At 44.3% G+C, this 14,797-nt stretch overlaps 1 protein-coding gene across 1 annotated transcript in view; it reads left to right on the forward strand.

The window, feature by feature from the left end:
- The window catches only part of FLT3 (fms related receptor tyrosine kinase 3), a 97,455-nt gene extending 82,860 nt beyond the window's left edge, over positions 1-14,595 (forward strand). The window contains exons 21-24 of the mRNA XM_006270481.4: positions 4,226-4,337; positions 4,421-4,520; positions 6,415-6,520; positions 13,293-14,595. Of these exons, the coding sequence (XP_006270543.2) occupies positions 4,226-4,337; positions 4,421-4,520; positions 6,415-6,520; positions 13,293-13,421 (447 nt within the window). The 3' untranslated portion in view covers positions 13,422-14,595. The remainder of the gene's footprint in view (positions 1-4,225; positions 4,338-4,420; positions 4,521-6,414; positions 6,521-13,292) is intronic.
- Positions 14,596-14,797: the final 202 nt, after the last annotated feature.

Below are 14,797 nucleotides of genomic sequence, written 5' to 3' on the forward strand. Positions count from 1 at the left end.
GGGGTGGATGGCACTTGATGTTTTTACTTGGTTCACAACACACTGTTTCTGCAACTCCTGCTTTTCCATCTCTTGTTATTATCATGAAGTTTCATAGTACTGAGATCCCTGCAGCAGACTCTTCCTCTATTTGGAGCGGTCCTGGGCAATAGTCTCCCATGGGTTCACATTGATGTTGCATTTTTTTAAGTTGCCCTTGAGGATGTCCCTGAAGCACTTTCTCTGTCCTCCTCTTGAAAATGCACCTTGGCTGAGCTGGGAAAATAAAACTTGCTTAGGGAGTCTGGAGTCAGACACCCTGATGACATGGCTGGCTCAACAAATGATCATGGATAATGCTGGATGATTGTTGCCTCAATACTCATAGTATTTGCTTGCAGGAGGACACTAATGTTGATGCATCTCTCTTCCCGCTGGATTTGGAGGATCTTCTGCAGGCAGTGTTGGTATTTCTCCAGCAACTTTACATGTCTCCTGTACCTTGTCCATGACAGCTCTGCACAGCAAGGCGGGGATCATGACTGCTTGATAAACCAATGAGCTTGGTTTTGGATCTAATGTCATAATCTTTGAGCATACATTTCTTCAGATGTCCAAAGGCTGCACTTGCACATTTGAGGCAATTTTGGATTTCGTCATTGATGTCAGCCTTCTGTGAGAGATGGCTTTTGAGGTATGGGAAATACTCAATGTTCTCCAGAGTCTCACTATGGATCTAGATAACTAGAGCTGGTGACTGTTCACTAAGAGCCTGTTGGTGGAGGACCTTAGTCTTCTGAATGTTAAGTGTCAATCCCATTTTCTTGTATGACTCAGTAAAGATGTTGATGATTGCCTGAAGGTCTGATTCTGAGTGAGCACACACTACAGCATCATAAGCATACTAGAGCTCAATGATTGTGGTCAGGGTGGTCTTGGTTTTTGCTTGAAGTTGACCGGGGTTAAACAACTTACCATCCATTTAGTAGTTTAGCTCCACTCTGGCTGGGAGCTTGTTAGTGATCAGATGTAACATTGTGGTAAGAATATTGAGAAGAGTGTTGGAGCGATGATGCAGCCTTGCTTAACTCACATATTAACCTCAAAGGGATCTGTGATAGATTACTGAAAACCACTGCTCACCTACCATCATAGAGCAGGCAGAGAATGATGACAAATTTCAGTGGGCATCCATAATTCAGAAGGATCTTTCACATCACTTCTCGGCTGACAGAATCAAAAGCTTTTGTAAGGTCAAAGAAGGCCACATAGAGAAGATTATGTTGTTCCCAGCATTTCTTCTGCAGCTGGCAATCTGTGAAGATCATGTCAGTTGTGCCTCTTGATACCCTAAACCCACTGAGACGTGATGCCCTAAATGGAGATTCCAGGAGGAGCTCTTCAGCAAGTGGAAGGAGATTTTTCAGGAGGGTTCTCACCATGAACTTTCCTGTGGTGGACAGCTAGCTGATCCCTCTGTAGTTTCCACAGTTGGACTTGTCTCCCTTATTGAAGATTGTCACAATCATGGCACCCCTGAGGTCATCTGGGATTTCCTCATCATTCCAGATCCTTAAAATGAAGGCATAAACCTGTGATGTGAGCTCCTCTCCTTCCTGTTTTAAAATTTCAGTGGGAATTCCATCTGTGCCAGATGTCTTTCTGTTCCTCATCTGTTTGATGGCTTTCCTCACCTCATCAAAGCTTGGAGGGCTTCCAAGATCATCTCCAACTGGGTGCTGTGGGATGGAGTTAAGAGCACTCTCATCAACAGCAGAGTCTTGACTGAGAAGGTCTTCAAAATGTTCCTGCCAAAGGGCATTGATGGCTCATAGATTCATAGATGTTAGGGTCGGAAGGGACCTCAGTAGATCATTGAGTCTGACCCCCTGCATAAGCAGGAAAGAGTGCTGGGTCTAGATGACCCCTGCTAGATACTCATCTAACCTCCTCTTGAAGACCCCCAGGGTAGGGGAGAGCACCACCTCCCTTGGGAGCCCATTCCAGACCTTGGCCACTCGAACTGTGAAGAAGTTCTTCCTAATGTCCAATCTAAATCTGCTCTCTGCTAGCTTGTGGCCATTGTTTCTTGTAACCCCCGGGGGCGCCTTGGTGAATAAATACTCACCAATTCCCTTCTGTGCCCCCGTGATGAACTTATAGGCAGCCACAAGGTCGCCTCTCAACCTTCTCTTGCGGAGGCTGAAAAGGTCCAGTTTCTCTAGTCTCTCCTCGTAGGTCTTGGTCTGCAGGCCCTTGACCATACAAGTTGCCCTTCTCTGGACCCTCTCCAGGTTATCCACGTCCTTCTTGAAGTGCGGCACCCAGAATTGCATGCAGTACTCCAACTGCGGTCTGACCAGCGCCCTATAGAGGGGAAGTATCACCTCCCTGGACCTATTCGTCATGCATCTGCTGATGCACGATAAAGTGCCATTGGCTTTTCTGATGGCTTCATCACACTGCCGGCTCATGTTCATCTTGGAGTCCACTAGGACTCTGAGATCCCTTTCCACCTCTGTGCCACCCAGCAGGTCATTCCCTCGGCTGTAGGTGTGCTGGACATTTTTCCTCCCTAGGTGCAGCACTTTGCATTTCTCCTTGTTGAACTGCATCCTGTTGTTTTCTGCCCACTTGTCCAACCTATCCAGGTCTGCCTGCAGCTGTTCCCTGCCCTCCGGCGTGTCCACTTCTCCCCATAGCTTTGTGTCATCTGCAAACTTGGACAGAGTACATTTGACTCCCTCGTCCAAGTCGCTGATGAAGACATTAAAGAGTATCGGTCCAAGGACCGAGCCCTGCGGGACCCCACTGCCCACACCCTTCCAGGTCGAGACCGACCCATCCACCACGACTCTTTGGGTGCGACCCTCTAGCCAATTCGCCACCCACCGGACTGTGCAGTCATCCACATCACAGCCTCCCCTTTCCTTGATCAGGAACTCTCAAGGGAGTTGGTCCCCGAGCGCTCAGACTATAGGTGGCTTTGGTGGAACTGAAGAAGCCACGCATATTTTGGATGCCAGCCACATGTAAAAGCTCCTTAGCCTTGTCTTCCCACCATTTGTAATTTGTGTATTAATATAGTAATCTATATTATCACCTTTGCATAGCACTTTAAGATTGGATTGATGAAAAACGGTGTAAAATATCTAAGTATTATCAGCAGCATCATTAAAATAGGCAGGCTATCAGACAGGTGCTCACATGGTGTAAAGCAGTATAGCTCTGTTGTAGTCACTGCATATGTTAATATGGTCATATTCAGTACTTTACACAATCCACCTGTTTCACATGTTACAGGAGAAGGGAGAAAAGCCAAGTTCTATCAAAGATTTTTTTAAAAGATAGGAAACCAAATCAACAGTGACCTGAAGTCAGTCCTAAAAACAGAAAATTAAAAAGCCCGGTGCTTACTCTGATAACTGTATTATTTTAGACTAACAGCCTGAACACACAATACATTGTACCAGTATAATCACTTTTCACTGGTGTAAGCAAGGAGCAGACATTCAGCCTTATGTCATATGACTTCCTTGAATGCACTATAGAACTAGGCCTCCGGAGAAATCAAGGACAAGATTCTACCCATGTAAGTTATAGGGTATAGGTGCTGTCTGTCTGCAGCTTATCCCAGCGTAACTATTTGGTCAAGGCAAACAGGCTATTTCCTGCTTCTCCTGATCTAGTAGTAAAACTGTATTGCATGTAGCTATCCTGGGATTGCTGCACATCTGTCCACTCTTGATCCCAGTGTAATTTACATTTGTGTATAAAACTAATCTAATGTATACCATTGTAAAAATGTTATCTGTCAAGGCCCTGAATTGGTGAGGCTTTCAATGACAGCAGTGTGTAAAGACAGAAAATAAAGGTTCAGTAGCTACACTTTAGCATGTTTAGAAATGCCCAGCATGGTTCTTCTGATCAATCTGAGAATGAAGGTTTGAATGAAGCTTCGCAGGTATGGAGAGTCCCAAGTACACCACTTAGAAAACATAGTGGAAAAGGAGGGAGGGTTCTTTCTCATATCAGCAAGTAAGGTCTGTGAAAATATACCTCCCAGGGAGCAAAAAGTGCTCCAGTATGTCACCCCTAGTTTTACCTACTTACTTAACCTAGTCCTAGAAGCTACTTAAAATGAACCCGTATTCTTCCTTGTTTGCATGCAGGTAGTGAGAACTATGAGTAGGATACATTGTTCGTAGGAAACACTAACCCTTTTCCTTTTTCTCTTGTTGTGCAGACCCGTTTACCAGTGAAATGGATGGCTCCTGAAAGCTTATTTGAAAGGATATACACAATTAAGAGTGATGTCTGGTCTTATGGAATATTACTCTGGGAAATATTCTCTCTTGGTATGTCCTGAGGGGCAGTGGAAAAGCACTACTTTTCACTGGCCTCTTTTATGTTAATATTTTCCCCACAATATTTTTCACAGGTGTGAACCCCTATCCTGGTATTCAGGTTGATGCAAACTTCTACAAACTCATTCAAAGTGGATTTAAAATGGACCAGCCTTATTATGCTACAGAAGAAATGTAAGTGCATGCTTTGTATACTGCATAGTATGGAAGGTTATTATTAATTATTTTCCAAATACTATAGTTGTATGTATTTTGTTCTGTTGCCCTCCATCGTATTTGAAAGAGAGATTTAAAGCAAGATTGTCTCTTTACCTACCTTTGATCATGTAGCAATAAAGGCCATGTTGTTAAAAAAGGCCAATCTATTGCACACTTTTGGTTCCTCTTCCCAGAGATCCCTTGGCCCATAGCTCTAGCATCTTGATGCTAATTCTTTTATTTTTTTAAACTAGATGTTACAGTAAATCCATTTGAAATATTAAATAAAGCTTTCATTAATTTCCTCTCCATTTTTCTTCTTGAACCCCATTGCATGTAGGTCAGTTGCAGCAAGCCTTTAGTGCTAAAAGAAAATGGTAACCCAGAAGGACTTGGGTGCGGGCAATGGGGAAGAGGCAAGGCACACAATAACTACTCTGCTTTTTAGATGTTTACTGTGGAGCTGACTAATTAGTTCCACAATAAATGTCTTGCTGTCTAGCTATGCACCCGTATTAGGGTGCAGGAAACTAATACACTCTGCAGCGGGGTGGTACTTGTAAACACACGTTCTACCTTGCTGTGGAGTTTTTTATGGGCAGCAAAGCACTGAACGGAGTTGGCTGGCTGGGGCACGAGGGTGCTTCAGTACAGGGGCTGTCTGCCAGCTAGCCCTGCAATGAAACACCCTCATGTCCCAACCAGTCCCTCCACGGCACATTGAGACCAGTCGGAGCAGCCTCAGGCTGGCAGGCTGACTCCTAGGGCTCTCTGCCAGCCAGGACTGCTCTGAATGGGCTCCATATGCTGTGAATAAATAAACTCCAGTGTGGATTGCTCTGCAGTTATTTGCTCCCAGGTGAACATTCAAATGGCATGCCTAGGAGCAAAAAACTCAGGAGCAATACATTCCAGAGTTTCTTTACGTGCACTAATTGCATGTGTAGATGTGCCCACTGAGTTGTCACGGAGATTGCACCCTGCAGACATCTGTCATGCCTATGAACTCTGCCAAGGGGGAAAGGACTCCCAGACAGTGGCAATGTGTAGGGAGTTTATGGGGGTGCACGTGCACCCCCTAAGACAGCTGGTGCACTCCCAGTCAGCCAGTGTTCCCAGGTAGGGGGGCAGGCAAGAGTGCTGGTGCTCCCCCAGAGAGCACCGGCTGGGGAGTGGGCGTGCCCGGAAGTGCCAGAAGCATGCCGCTGCCACTTGTGGGTCGGCGGGATCGGCTGTGGGGCGAACCCCTCCCCAGCTGATGACTGGCCACTGGTGGGGGGGCACTTGCCTCCCCGCCCCAAGTCAGGAGGCACCAGTCACCCATGCTCCCAGGTGACAAAATGCAGGAAAAAAGGAAAGAAGACAGAAAGATTTGAGACTCAGAGTATGCATGAAAGGGCAGAATACTCTGGGCTGCCCATTGCAAACTTTGTGATGTTTTCTGGGCTAGTCAATGGACATTTTAATATCTGTGAGGTCAGGTACATGTAACATTGCAATATCTTCAGCCTGTGGAAATGATAATGTCCATGAAATTACATGTATATACCGCAGTTTTTATGAACCTGGCAGAGACTTCTGTGGAACTTATAAACTCCTACAAGAACTTGTTCTTGACACTGTAAATCATTGAAGAACTTATGCAGAGATTATAAACCTTTTATGGATTTCTGGGAAGATTGTACACTCTGCATGACCCTTATTTTAACCACAGAAAGACTTTTGCAAGGTCTTACTCCAGAATGATCCTGAAGAGACTGGCCATGACATTTTATTTCAGTGGAGGCAGAAGCAGCTAGTAGATAGTATCTGTCTGTGGAGACATTTTCTGTGGGAATTGCTCCATATTTCATCTCTTTTACTCCTGCAGATACTTTGTAATGCAGTCCTGCTGGGCTCTTGACTCCAGAAAAAGGCCTTCCTTTTCCTGGTTGGTTTCCCTGCTGGACTCTCAGCTGGTGGATGCAGAAGGAGAGGTATGTAATCATGCAAACAAGACAAATGCTCTTACTTGCAGATCTGTACTTTAAATGCAATGTTAGTGTCCGCAAACAATGCTCAACCTCCAGCCCACAAGCCAGATGGAGTTATGCCATCCAGCCCATAGTGCCTCTTTTGAGTCTGGAAATATTGGGGGGGAGGGGGAGTAGCAGTGGCAGTGTTAATTTCCTTGCCTCTGCTGCCAAATTTCCAGACCCATGGGCTCCACAGGATACATGACATGGCCCTATGCACTAGGGGTGCACTATTCGATTCGGATTTGGATTCGGCCCAAATCAGGGACAGTGATTCAATTTCTTGATTCAGATTACTGTCCCTGATTCGATTTGGCTGAATCCGAATCTGAAGATTCAATGCTGATTCAAAGAATCAGCGATTCAGACATAGGCACAGCTTTATATGTTTTTTCTACATACCTCTAAGTAGCAAGCGGCCCGTGAACACTGTGATGCTGGGGCACATGGAGTGTCCCACAGAAGCACAGGGGGCTGGCTCCCCAGTGTGCTCAGCAGCAGACCTGGAAGTGGACCAGAAGCACTTCTGGTCCACTTCCAGGTCTGCCAGGGAGCGTGGGGTGGGGCGTCCCCACACCCCCTGGCTCAGGGACTGGTGCCTTCTGGGTCTGGGTGGGGGCACCCGGGGTCCCCCTGCAGCCAATTGCTGTTCCGGGGGGCACCAACGGGCCCCAGCACACTCCCTGGCAGACCCGTAGGTGGACTGGAAGTGCTTCTGGTCCACTTCCAGGTTCACTGCCAAGCACATGGGGGGGCCCCCCTGCACTCCTGTGGGATGCTCCATGCACTCCAGCATTGCAGTGATCACGAGTTGTGCTGGTACCTCGAGGTATATAGAAAAAACTTTTAAAGCTGTGTCTGTCTGAATCTCCGAATCTTTCCGGATCTCTCCGAACTGATTCAGAGAGCTCCGATTTGATTTGGAGAGATTAAAGGGTCCTCTGATTCTATTCGGATTTGGAGATTCGGCCACTGATTTGGGCTGAATCTGCACCTAATCGAATCAGGGACCGAAGCTTCGCACAGCCCTACTATGCACTGCATCATCAGTCTGCAGCCAGATCCAGCACATGGGACTGGCCCATGCACAGGGTCAGGCTGTCATGGGGTTGGGCCAGTGAGTGGCTGGATCCAGCACATGGATTTGAGCTGATATGCAAGACTGCACCCCCACACTGACTCCATGTATGGGATCTGGCCTGTGGAGTGCCCTCATCCAGCCTGTGGGGCTGGAAGGTTGAGCATCATTGGTGTACATGATAAGGTGTGTGTGAAGGAAAGCCCATACTGTTGACTCACTTCATTAAAAAGACTCCAGACCTGGATTCTTCACCTCACTGAGCTGTTCACTGTGGGACTACCTGGGACTTAGGAGAAGTCAGTTTTGCAGAGATTTCTGTGCATAACTGTAATATAGCCACTGGGGATACAGGGACCTCTCTCTTTCTTCTGTTACCTTCTGGTTCAGAAGGATCCACAAACAATCTTCCTATGCCCACAGGAACTTGTTCTCCTTCTCTAAACTCCTAGTGCAGCTGGCTGTGGTCTGCAGAAAAGGACCTGGGGGCTACAATGGACAATAAGCTGAATATGAGCCAGCAGTGTGCCCTTGTTGCCAAGGAGGCTAAAGCCATACTGAGCTGGATTGGTAGGTGTGTTGCCAGTAGGTCAAGGGAAGTGATTATTTCCCTCTATTCAGCACTGGTGAGGCCACATCTGGAGTACTGTGTTCAGTTTTGGTCCCCCCACTACAGAAATGATGTGGACAAATTGAAGACAGTCCAGCAGAGGGTGACAAAAATGGTGAGAGGATTGAAGGACATGACTTATGAGGAAAGACTGAGGGAACTGGGCTTATTTAGTCTAGAGAAGAGGAGACCAAACAGGGACTTAATAGGAACCTCCAACTACCTGACAGGGGGGTTCAAAAGAGGATGGAGCTAGTCTGTTGTTAGTGGTGGCAGATGAAAGAACAAGGAGCAACAGTCCCAAGTTGCAGCAAGGGAAGTTTAGGTTAAATATTAGGAAGATTTTTCTCATTAGGAGGGTAGTAAAACACTGGAGCAGGTTACCCAGAGTGGTGGTGGACCTTCCATCCTTGGAGGTTTTCAAAGCCCGGCTAGACAAAGATTTGGCTGGGATGATCTAGTTGGGGATGGTCCTGCTTTGAGCAGGGGTTGGACTAGATGACCATCTGAAGTCCCTTCCAACCCAAACTTTCTATGATTCTACTGGGGAAAAGCTGATTGCAGGCAGTGTGGAGATCAGTCTGGGAAGTGTTTCAGGGTCTGTCAGGGGCTAGGAGTTCTGTGAATGCAACATGCTCAGGTCCTTGGGGAAACAGGGCTTTCTGGTGTTCTCAGATAACATCCCCTACCAGATTTATCAAGGGAAGTAATATTAACAGGCTCTGAAGGGAGTTGTATTCAATCTTCCTGCATTGGATACACATCATACTGAGGCAGACAGAGATATGGAAGATTCTATAGGAAACCACTTTCCCTCCCAGAAAAGATATTCCAAAAAAACACAATAGCAGCTCCAGTCAAAGATAGACATTTCTAGCCAGGTATCTGTACCTGGCTGGCCAACCAACTGTCTAGTAGGCAGTGTTCTTGTTAACCTTTTAAATGATTATGAATGGATCTTGTCGGTACTGGCTCAAACCTCTCTGCAGCACTTCAGGCTGACCATAGCTGTTCATAAAGCACAGAGTCTCTCTTGTTGCTCTTAGTAAAGTCCTTGAACACTTTTAGCAGTGTGCCTGGGCTGTCATCACACATGACCATTTTGTAAATGTGGATGAACTACACAGCTTGGCTTCCCATGTTTGCAGGCAAGCAGCTGAAAGAGGCTGTACCAAAGTCTAGACACAATATTCTATTGCTGAAATAGACAAACTCTTTTATCTACAGAGATGGCTTTTTCCTCTGGGGAAGAATAATGCACAGGTACTAAAGGACAAATCCTATTTCACCTTCAGGTGCCAATCAACTCTGCTGAGTAACTGAAAAAACATTAACACAAAGGGCAAATGGATCCTCCTCACTGCCTTTTGTTATTTACAGAAGTAGACTCATTAGTGGTTTTCAGGGGCTAGAGTAGGCTGGAATAGGATTTAGACATATAAATCCACTTATGCATTTCATAAGCAGACTAGGATCTGGCCACAAGTGGTTGTTGAGTCTATTCCACATTTTCGCTGGAAAAAAATATACTAAATACACTAAAATGGCAGTAACTTGCATACACTGCAACATATTGTCTGTTTGTTAGTAGCAAACACTCCGTGTTGCGTTGCTCTTTGGACATTTTCTTATTTTTTTCATCTCATACATATGAAAAATTATTGTCATGCTATTAAATACACTTCTGGAAGCTGCTTAAATACTACAGTGATGAGGACAACATAACAACTTGAGCAGAATTATTGATCTCTGTGCTACTGGTTGCTAGGAAGCTGTGTGCAATAAGTAATCATTACTAGAGTTTAAAAGAGAAATTCCTTATTATCACTAAGATTAATCTCCCAAATTCACATCATGTGACACTCCAGTGTTCTCATCCCATGGGCACGTCTACACAAGATGCTAAAAGCATAGTAGACTAATTTTATTGCACATTAGCACAGCAGGCAAAAAGAATTAATCTACTGTGCATTAGTATCACAAAAAAAGCATGCCTTGGTGCTACTGTGAAGTAGTGCCAGTTACGGTGCATTAAGTTAGTACCTGTAATTACATAGGGTTCCTATACATGTGCGGGGAGCCTGCTCTGATAAATTGGAAATCCAGCACTTAATCCAGTGATTAATCAAGTCTGCTGGAACATGGAAATTGATGTGTTCTGGCAGCCTTCTGTATCACATATATGATCATCTCCGTGCATCCTTATGCTGAAAAAATGGCAGCAGTGTACCTAAAAAATAAAGCACGTTCAATGAGCTTTAGTTCAAAGCACTTGCCACCATTTTTTCAGTATGGGGATGCACGGGAACACTGATACATGTGACACATGGGTGCTTTTAATTAGTGCAACTCTCTAATTAAAGCGCCCAGTGCCATGTCCCACAGTATGTGTAAAAATGCCCACATGTACTAAATTTAGTGTGCTATAATTACTGTGCATTAATGAACATGTAGACATGCCCAGTGTATTGCTAGAGTTGTGGACACAGGACAGGTTCATTTTGGAGTAATTTGACTTTACTCTGGGATAAAAGTGCAGTGGACCTACAATATACAGCTTTACACCAGGATAAGTGTCTCTACTCTGGGGTGAATTATTCCCTGGAAAATGAGGTATCATTTCATATCTCTATAAGCTGTATCAGCACATGGGTTGTGTGTCTACTCCTCTAGTTAGTTGCCTTCTGGGGTAGCCCTTTGCTAAATACAAACTCAGTGTTCTATCACCTAGTGGGCAGGGTGATGCATCCATCTAGTTTGGGATAGCTGACCATGTGTCTGCTCCTTTCTAAGGAGTTAATATACTATGGTTATCAACTGTCTGTAAATTTATGGGCAACCCATAAAAAATAGGGCAAAAAATGCCTGTCCATAAAGTCCATAAAAAAACTGGTGCCATCCATAAAAAACAAGCTTGATGGCCTGATGAGCACAGCAGTGCCACCTGGTATCTGAATGGGAGCACAGCACCCTGTCAGGAGCTCTTGTCGGGGCTTTATGGATTATAGAAGCCCACATAGCCCCCATCCCCCTGCCTAGCCATGTGCTGCTGCTACCATGTGCTGCTATTGCATCCCTTTCATTGTCTCTTGTGTCTTACAGCTGCTATAGGGAGGGGGGCAGGATGCAACTGTGGGCTTTAAGGGAGAGAGGCAGTGGATAGGGGCCTATGCCAGGATGGAGTGAGCTGGGCTAGCAAGATTAAAACTAAGGGGTGGGCTGGGATGGGGGCAGCACTACGTGGGGAGCAGTCAGGGGTGTTGGGGTGGGGGAAGCTTGATGTAAAATCATTACTGCAGTCAAGCAGGGTTGCCAACCCATTCAAATATTTCTTACTTACAATCTGCAAACTTTTTACTGACAACCAACCTTTTTTATTATGGTTGGTATTAAGCCCCTAAATTTGAACCCCCACCCTTGTCACTGCCATCCAGAGCCTGGCAGAAGAGTTAAATTAACATTACATAAAACATATGTCAGTAAAAACATTTGATTGTTAGTAAAAAGTTTTCGGATTGTCAGTAAAATAATATCTTGGCTTCACAACTCTGCTATAGGGTAAAATCTAGGTAAATTATATTAATCATGTTGTGGGCCCACAGACAGCTGCAGTAGAGATCATTTCCTGTCTATGCATAGTGTTATGTTTATATTCAAAATGCCTCCTACCTTCTCCTAACGTTGTACTTACATGTTGAGCTAAATTATGCTATAAGTGGACCCATTTATGAAGTAGAAATTACATCACTTAACAGGAGCCAGAATTTGAACTCATGGACTGGGAAAAATGGAAAAAATGTGTTGCATGTGATTTCATATAATTTAGAGCAAAGTGTTCAGTATGCTGGCAACTAAGACACATATGCTAAAACAGGGGTTTTCAACCTTTTTTAATAAGTGTACACCTGGGGGTCCCCTTTTTAATAAGTGTGCCGGGAGGGGGGGTGGCAAGTAGCTGGGGATGGGTGGCAAGCTGCCAGTTGCAGAGCAGGGGCATGGCAAGTGGTGGTAGTGCAGCGTCTGTACAACCCTGCTCTCACCCTGCTCCTGTGAGGCAGCAGCGCACGGTGGTGGTGCTCCATCCCCACCCACCCCCACACTGCGGCAAGTACATGTACCCCTGGGTGACAACCCCTGTGCTAAAACATAAGGCTGCACCCATTTCTGTTTACACAGCTGGCATTGTGGGCTTGCATACCTACCTGTTTGCATGTAGTTATCCATCTGCATGTGCAAACATTGGAGCTGTACATGTAACATGGTGCAGGCACAAATCAGTTTAATAAATGGGTTTCAGGTGCTTTTTAACTTTACAGGAGAGTGTGTAACACAGTCTTACACTTCAGGTCTGTTAATGGCATAGGTGCCGACTTTTGTTTTTGCCAGGGGGTGGAGCGGAGAGTAGAGCCCTAAGATGGTAGCCTCCCCCAAGGCACTGCCAGAGCAGAGCTTAGCGGAGTCTGTGAGTGGGATGGGGGTGGATGCAGGCTGCCCGCTGTGGGCTTAGGGTTCCCTGCCCTGCTGCTCTGCCCCTGGGAGCCCCACGTCACCTTGGCGAGGCACCCCCTGCCTGCCCAGCAGCAGTGTGGGGCAGGGGGCACCTTACTATGGCAGTGTAGTCAGGGTGGGGCTCCTGTGGGGAGGGCAGCAGGGCAGGGAGGTCCAAGACCACAGCTGGCAGCCCGCATCCACCCCCGCCCCGCAGTCAAATCGGGGGGCACATGCTCCTCTTATCCCCCCTCAACGGGAGTGTGCACAGGAACAGAGAGCCTGGATCCCTGCACGATACTGGGAGTTCAGGACAAATACTGCCCTCAGGCCCCTATGTATTTGGTGCCTGTAAGTGATGGGCTTTGCAGTTCACAGTTGGTAACTCATTACTGTATTACTTGCTGTACTGAATTTGCTGTTTTGCTAATATAGTTACACTGATTTAAATTATGCAAAGGCTTCAATATTAAAAGGAAAAATAGATACTAATGTGCATTGTTTTGTGTACAGCAAATAATAATGACTATGAGGTATTTTCTTTTCTCAATATATAGGTCTATCGAAATACAGAGAACAACATTTCTACACACACTTACAATTACAAAAACGGACCACAGGTGACCACAGAAGATGAATCTCTTCCTTGCACCAATATAAACCAAAATGAAGATCCTCAGTTTTAAAAGTAATCCTTTTTCTGGACTATCTAGAAATTATTATATAAGCTCTATATTAAAAAATGTTATATATTACTAATAAAAAATAGCTGCTGCTATATTAGAATTTCTCACAAGCCATTCTATCATACTGTTACCATAAAAAGAAATATTTTGAATCCAGCAAGTTCATTAACCATGAGTCTGAAGCAGTAAATGTCTTTCTGGTATATCTACAACTGAAAATTTCCCACTACTTGTTTAAGGAAACTATCTATTCAGTGAACTACATTCAATGCTTCATTGTGAGAAAACACATGAAGAACTAAAGAATTTAGCCAAAATTTCCAAACTTGGATGCTTATGTTTGAGTGTACAAGCCTAACAGGCTGATTTTTCAAAAGTATTGCATACACATTGAAGGTAATACTGTTTGCAAATCAGACAACACTGATATAAATTCCTAACTTTGGACACCTGTGTTTAAAATGTTTGGCCTCTAATTCCAAGGTCCTAACATGCTTCTGGTAATTTGACTGTGACTCTTTCAACTTTTTTACACTTCCTGTTAGATGTATAGTAAAATTTCTTACATGTTTTCTAATATGTAATACGAATGTACAAATTTAATTTGTAATGAGATTATTCTTGGAAATAATGTAAGAATATAATTTCATCTCTCCCACTTCCTAGTAGTTTTAATGGGAGCTAGATGTATGCATTTTATTGCCTTGAGATTAGAAGAAAACTCTTTATCTGTTTTCCTGTGTTCCTATGGTAATAATCAGCGACTTGATTACTATTAAATTAATATAGGTTTTGAGACATCATATATTCCTTTTGATGTTCTAGGGACTAATAGGTACAAACTTCCATAACTGCTAATAGAAGTTGTGTGCTTCCTAGTAAGTCAGGATAGGAATATGTTCTTTAACCATTTCCCCCTTTTTATATTACATGTATTGCTAACTGTGTTCAGAACTTCCCTTGATAAATTTAATAAGTACATAATTGTTATGATGAACTATGTTATTGCATAAATTCAGCTGCTCTTTACTAACAATGCCCTGACAATGATTAATTAATATGTATTAGCATATCAGTAATGCATTTTAGATCTTGGTTAACTTTTATTAAATGATCAAACTGAATTTTTTATACCAGAAATAAACTTCTGCTGAAGAATATCTTTGAAATACAAATGTAGCAATAAAACTTTTCAAAACTAGATTTTTTTCCTGTTTCTGAAAAAAATACATAAATTGTGTTTTCAAAACCTATTTTTAGTTTATGGAACTATTAACAATTATAAAATGCTCAGAAAAGAGACTGCAGTAAGTAGCATGCTAAGCAGGGGACATGCCTACGTAAGACGCTACGTTGCCATAGCTACAAGTTACATC

Source organism: Alligator mississippiensis, chromosome 1 (genome assembly GCF_030867095.1).
Source record: "Alligator mississippiensis isolate rAllMis1 chromosome 1, rAllMis1, whole genome shotgun sequence".
NCBI classification, from domain to species: domain Eukaryota; kingdom Metazoa; phylum Chordata; order Crocodylia; family Alligatoridae; genus Alligator; species Alligator mississippiensis.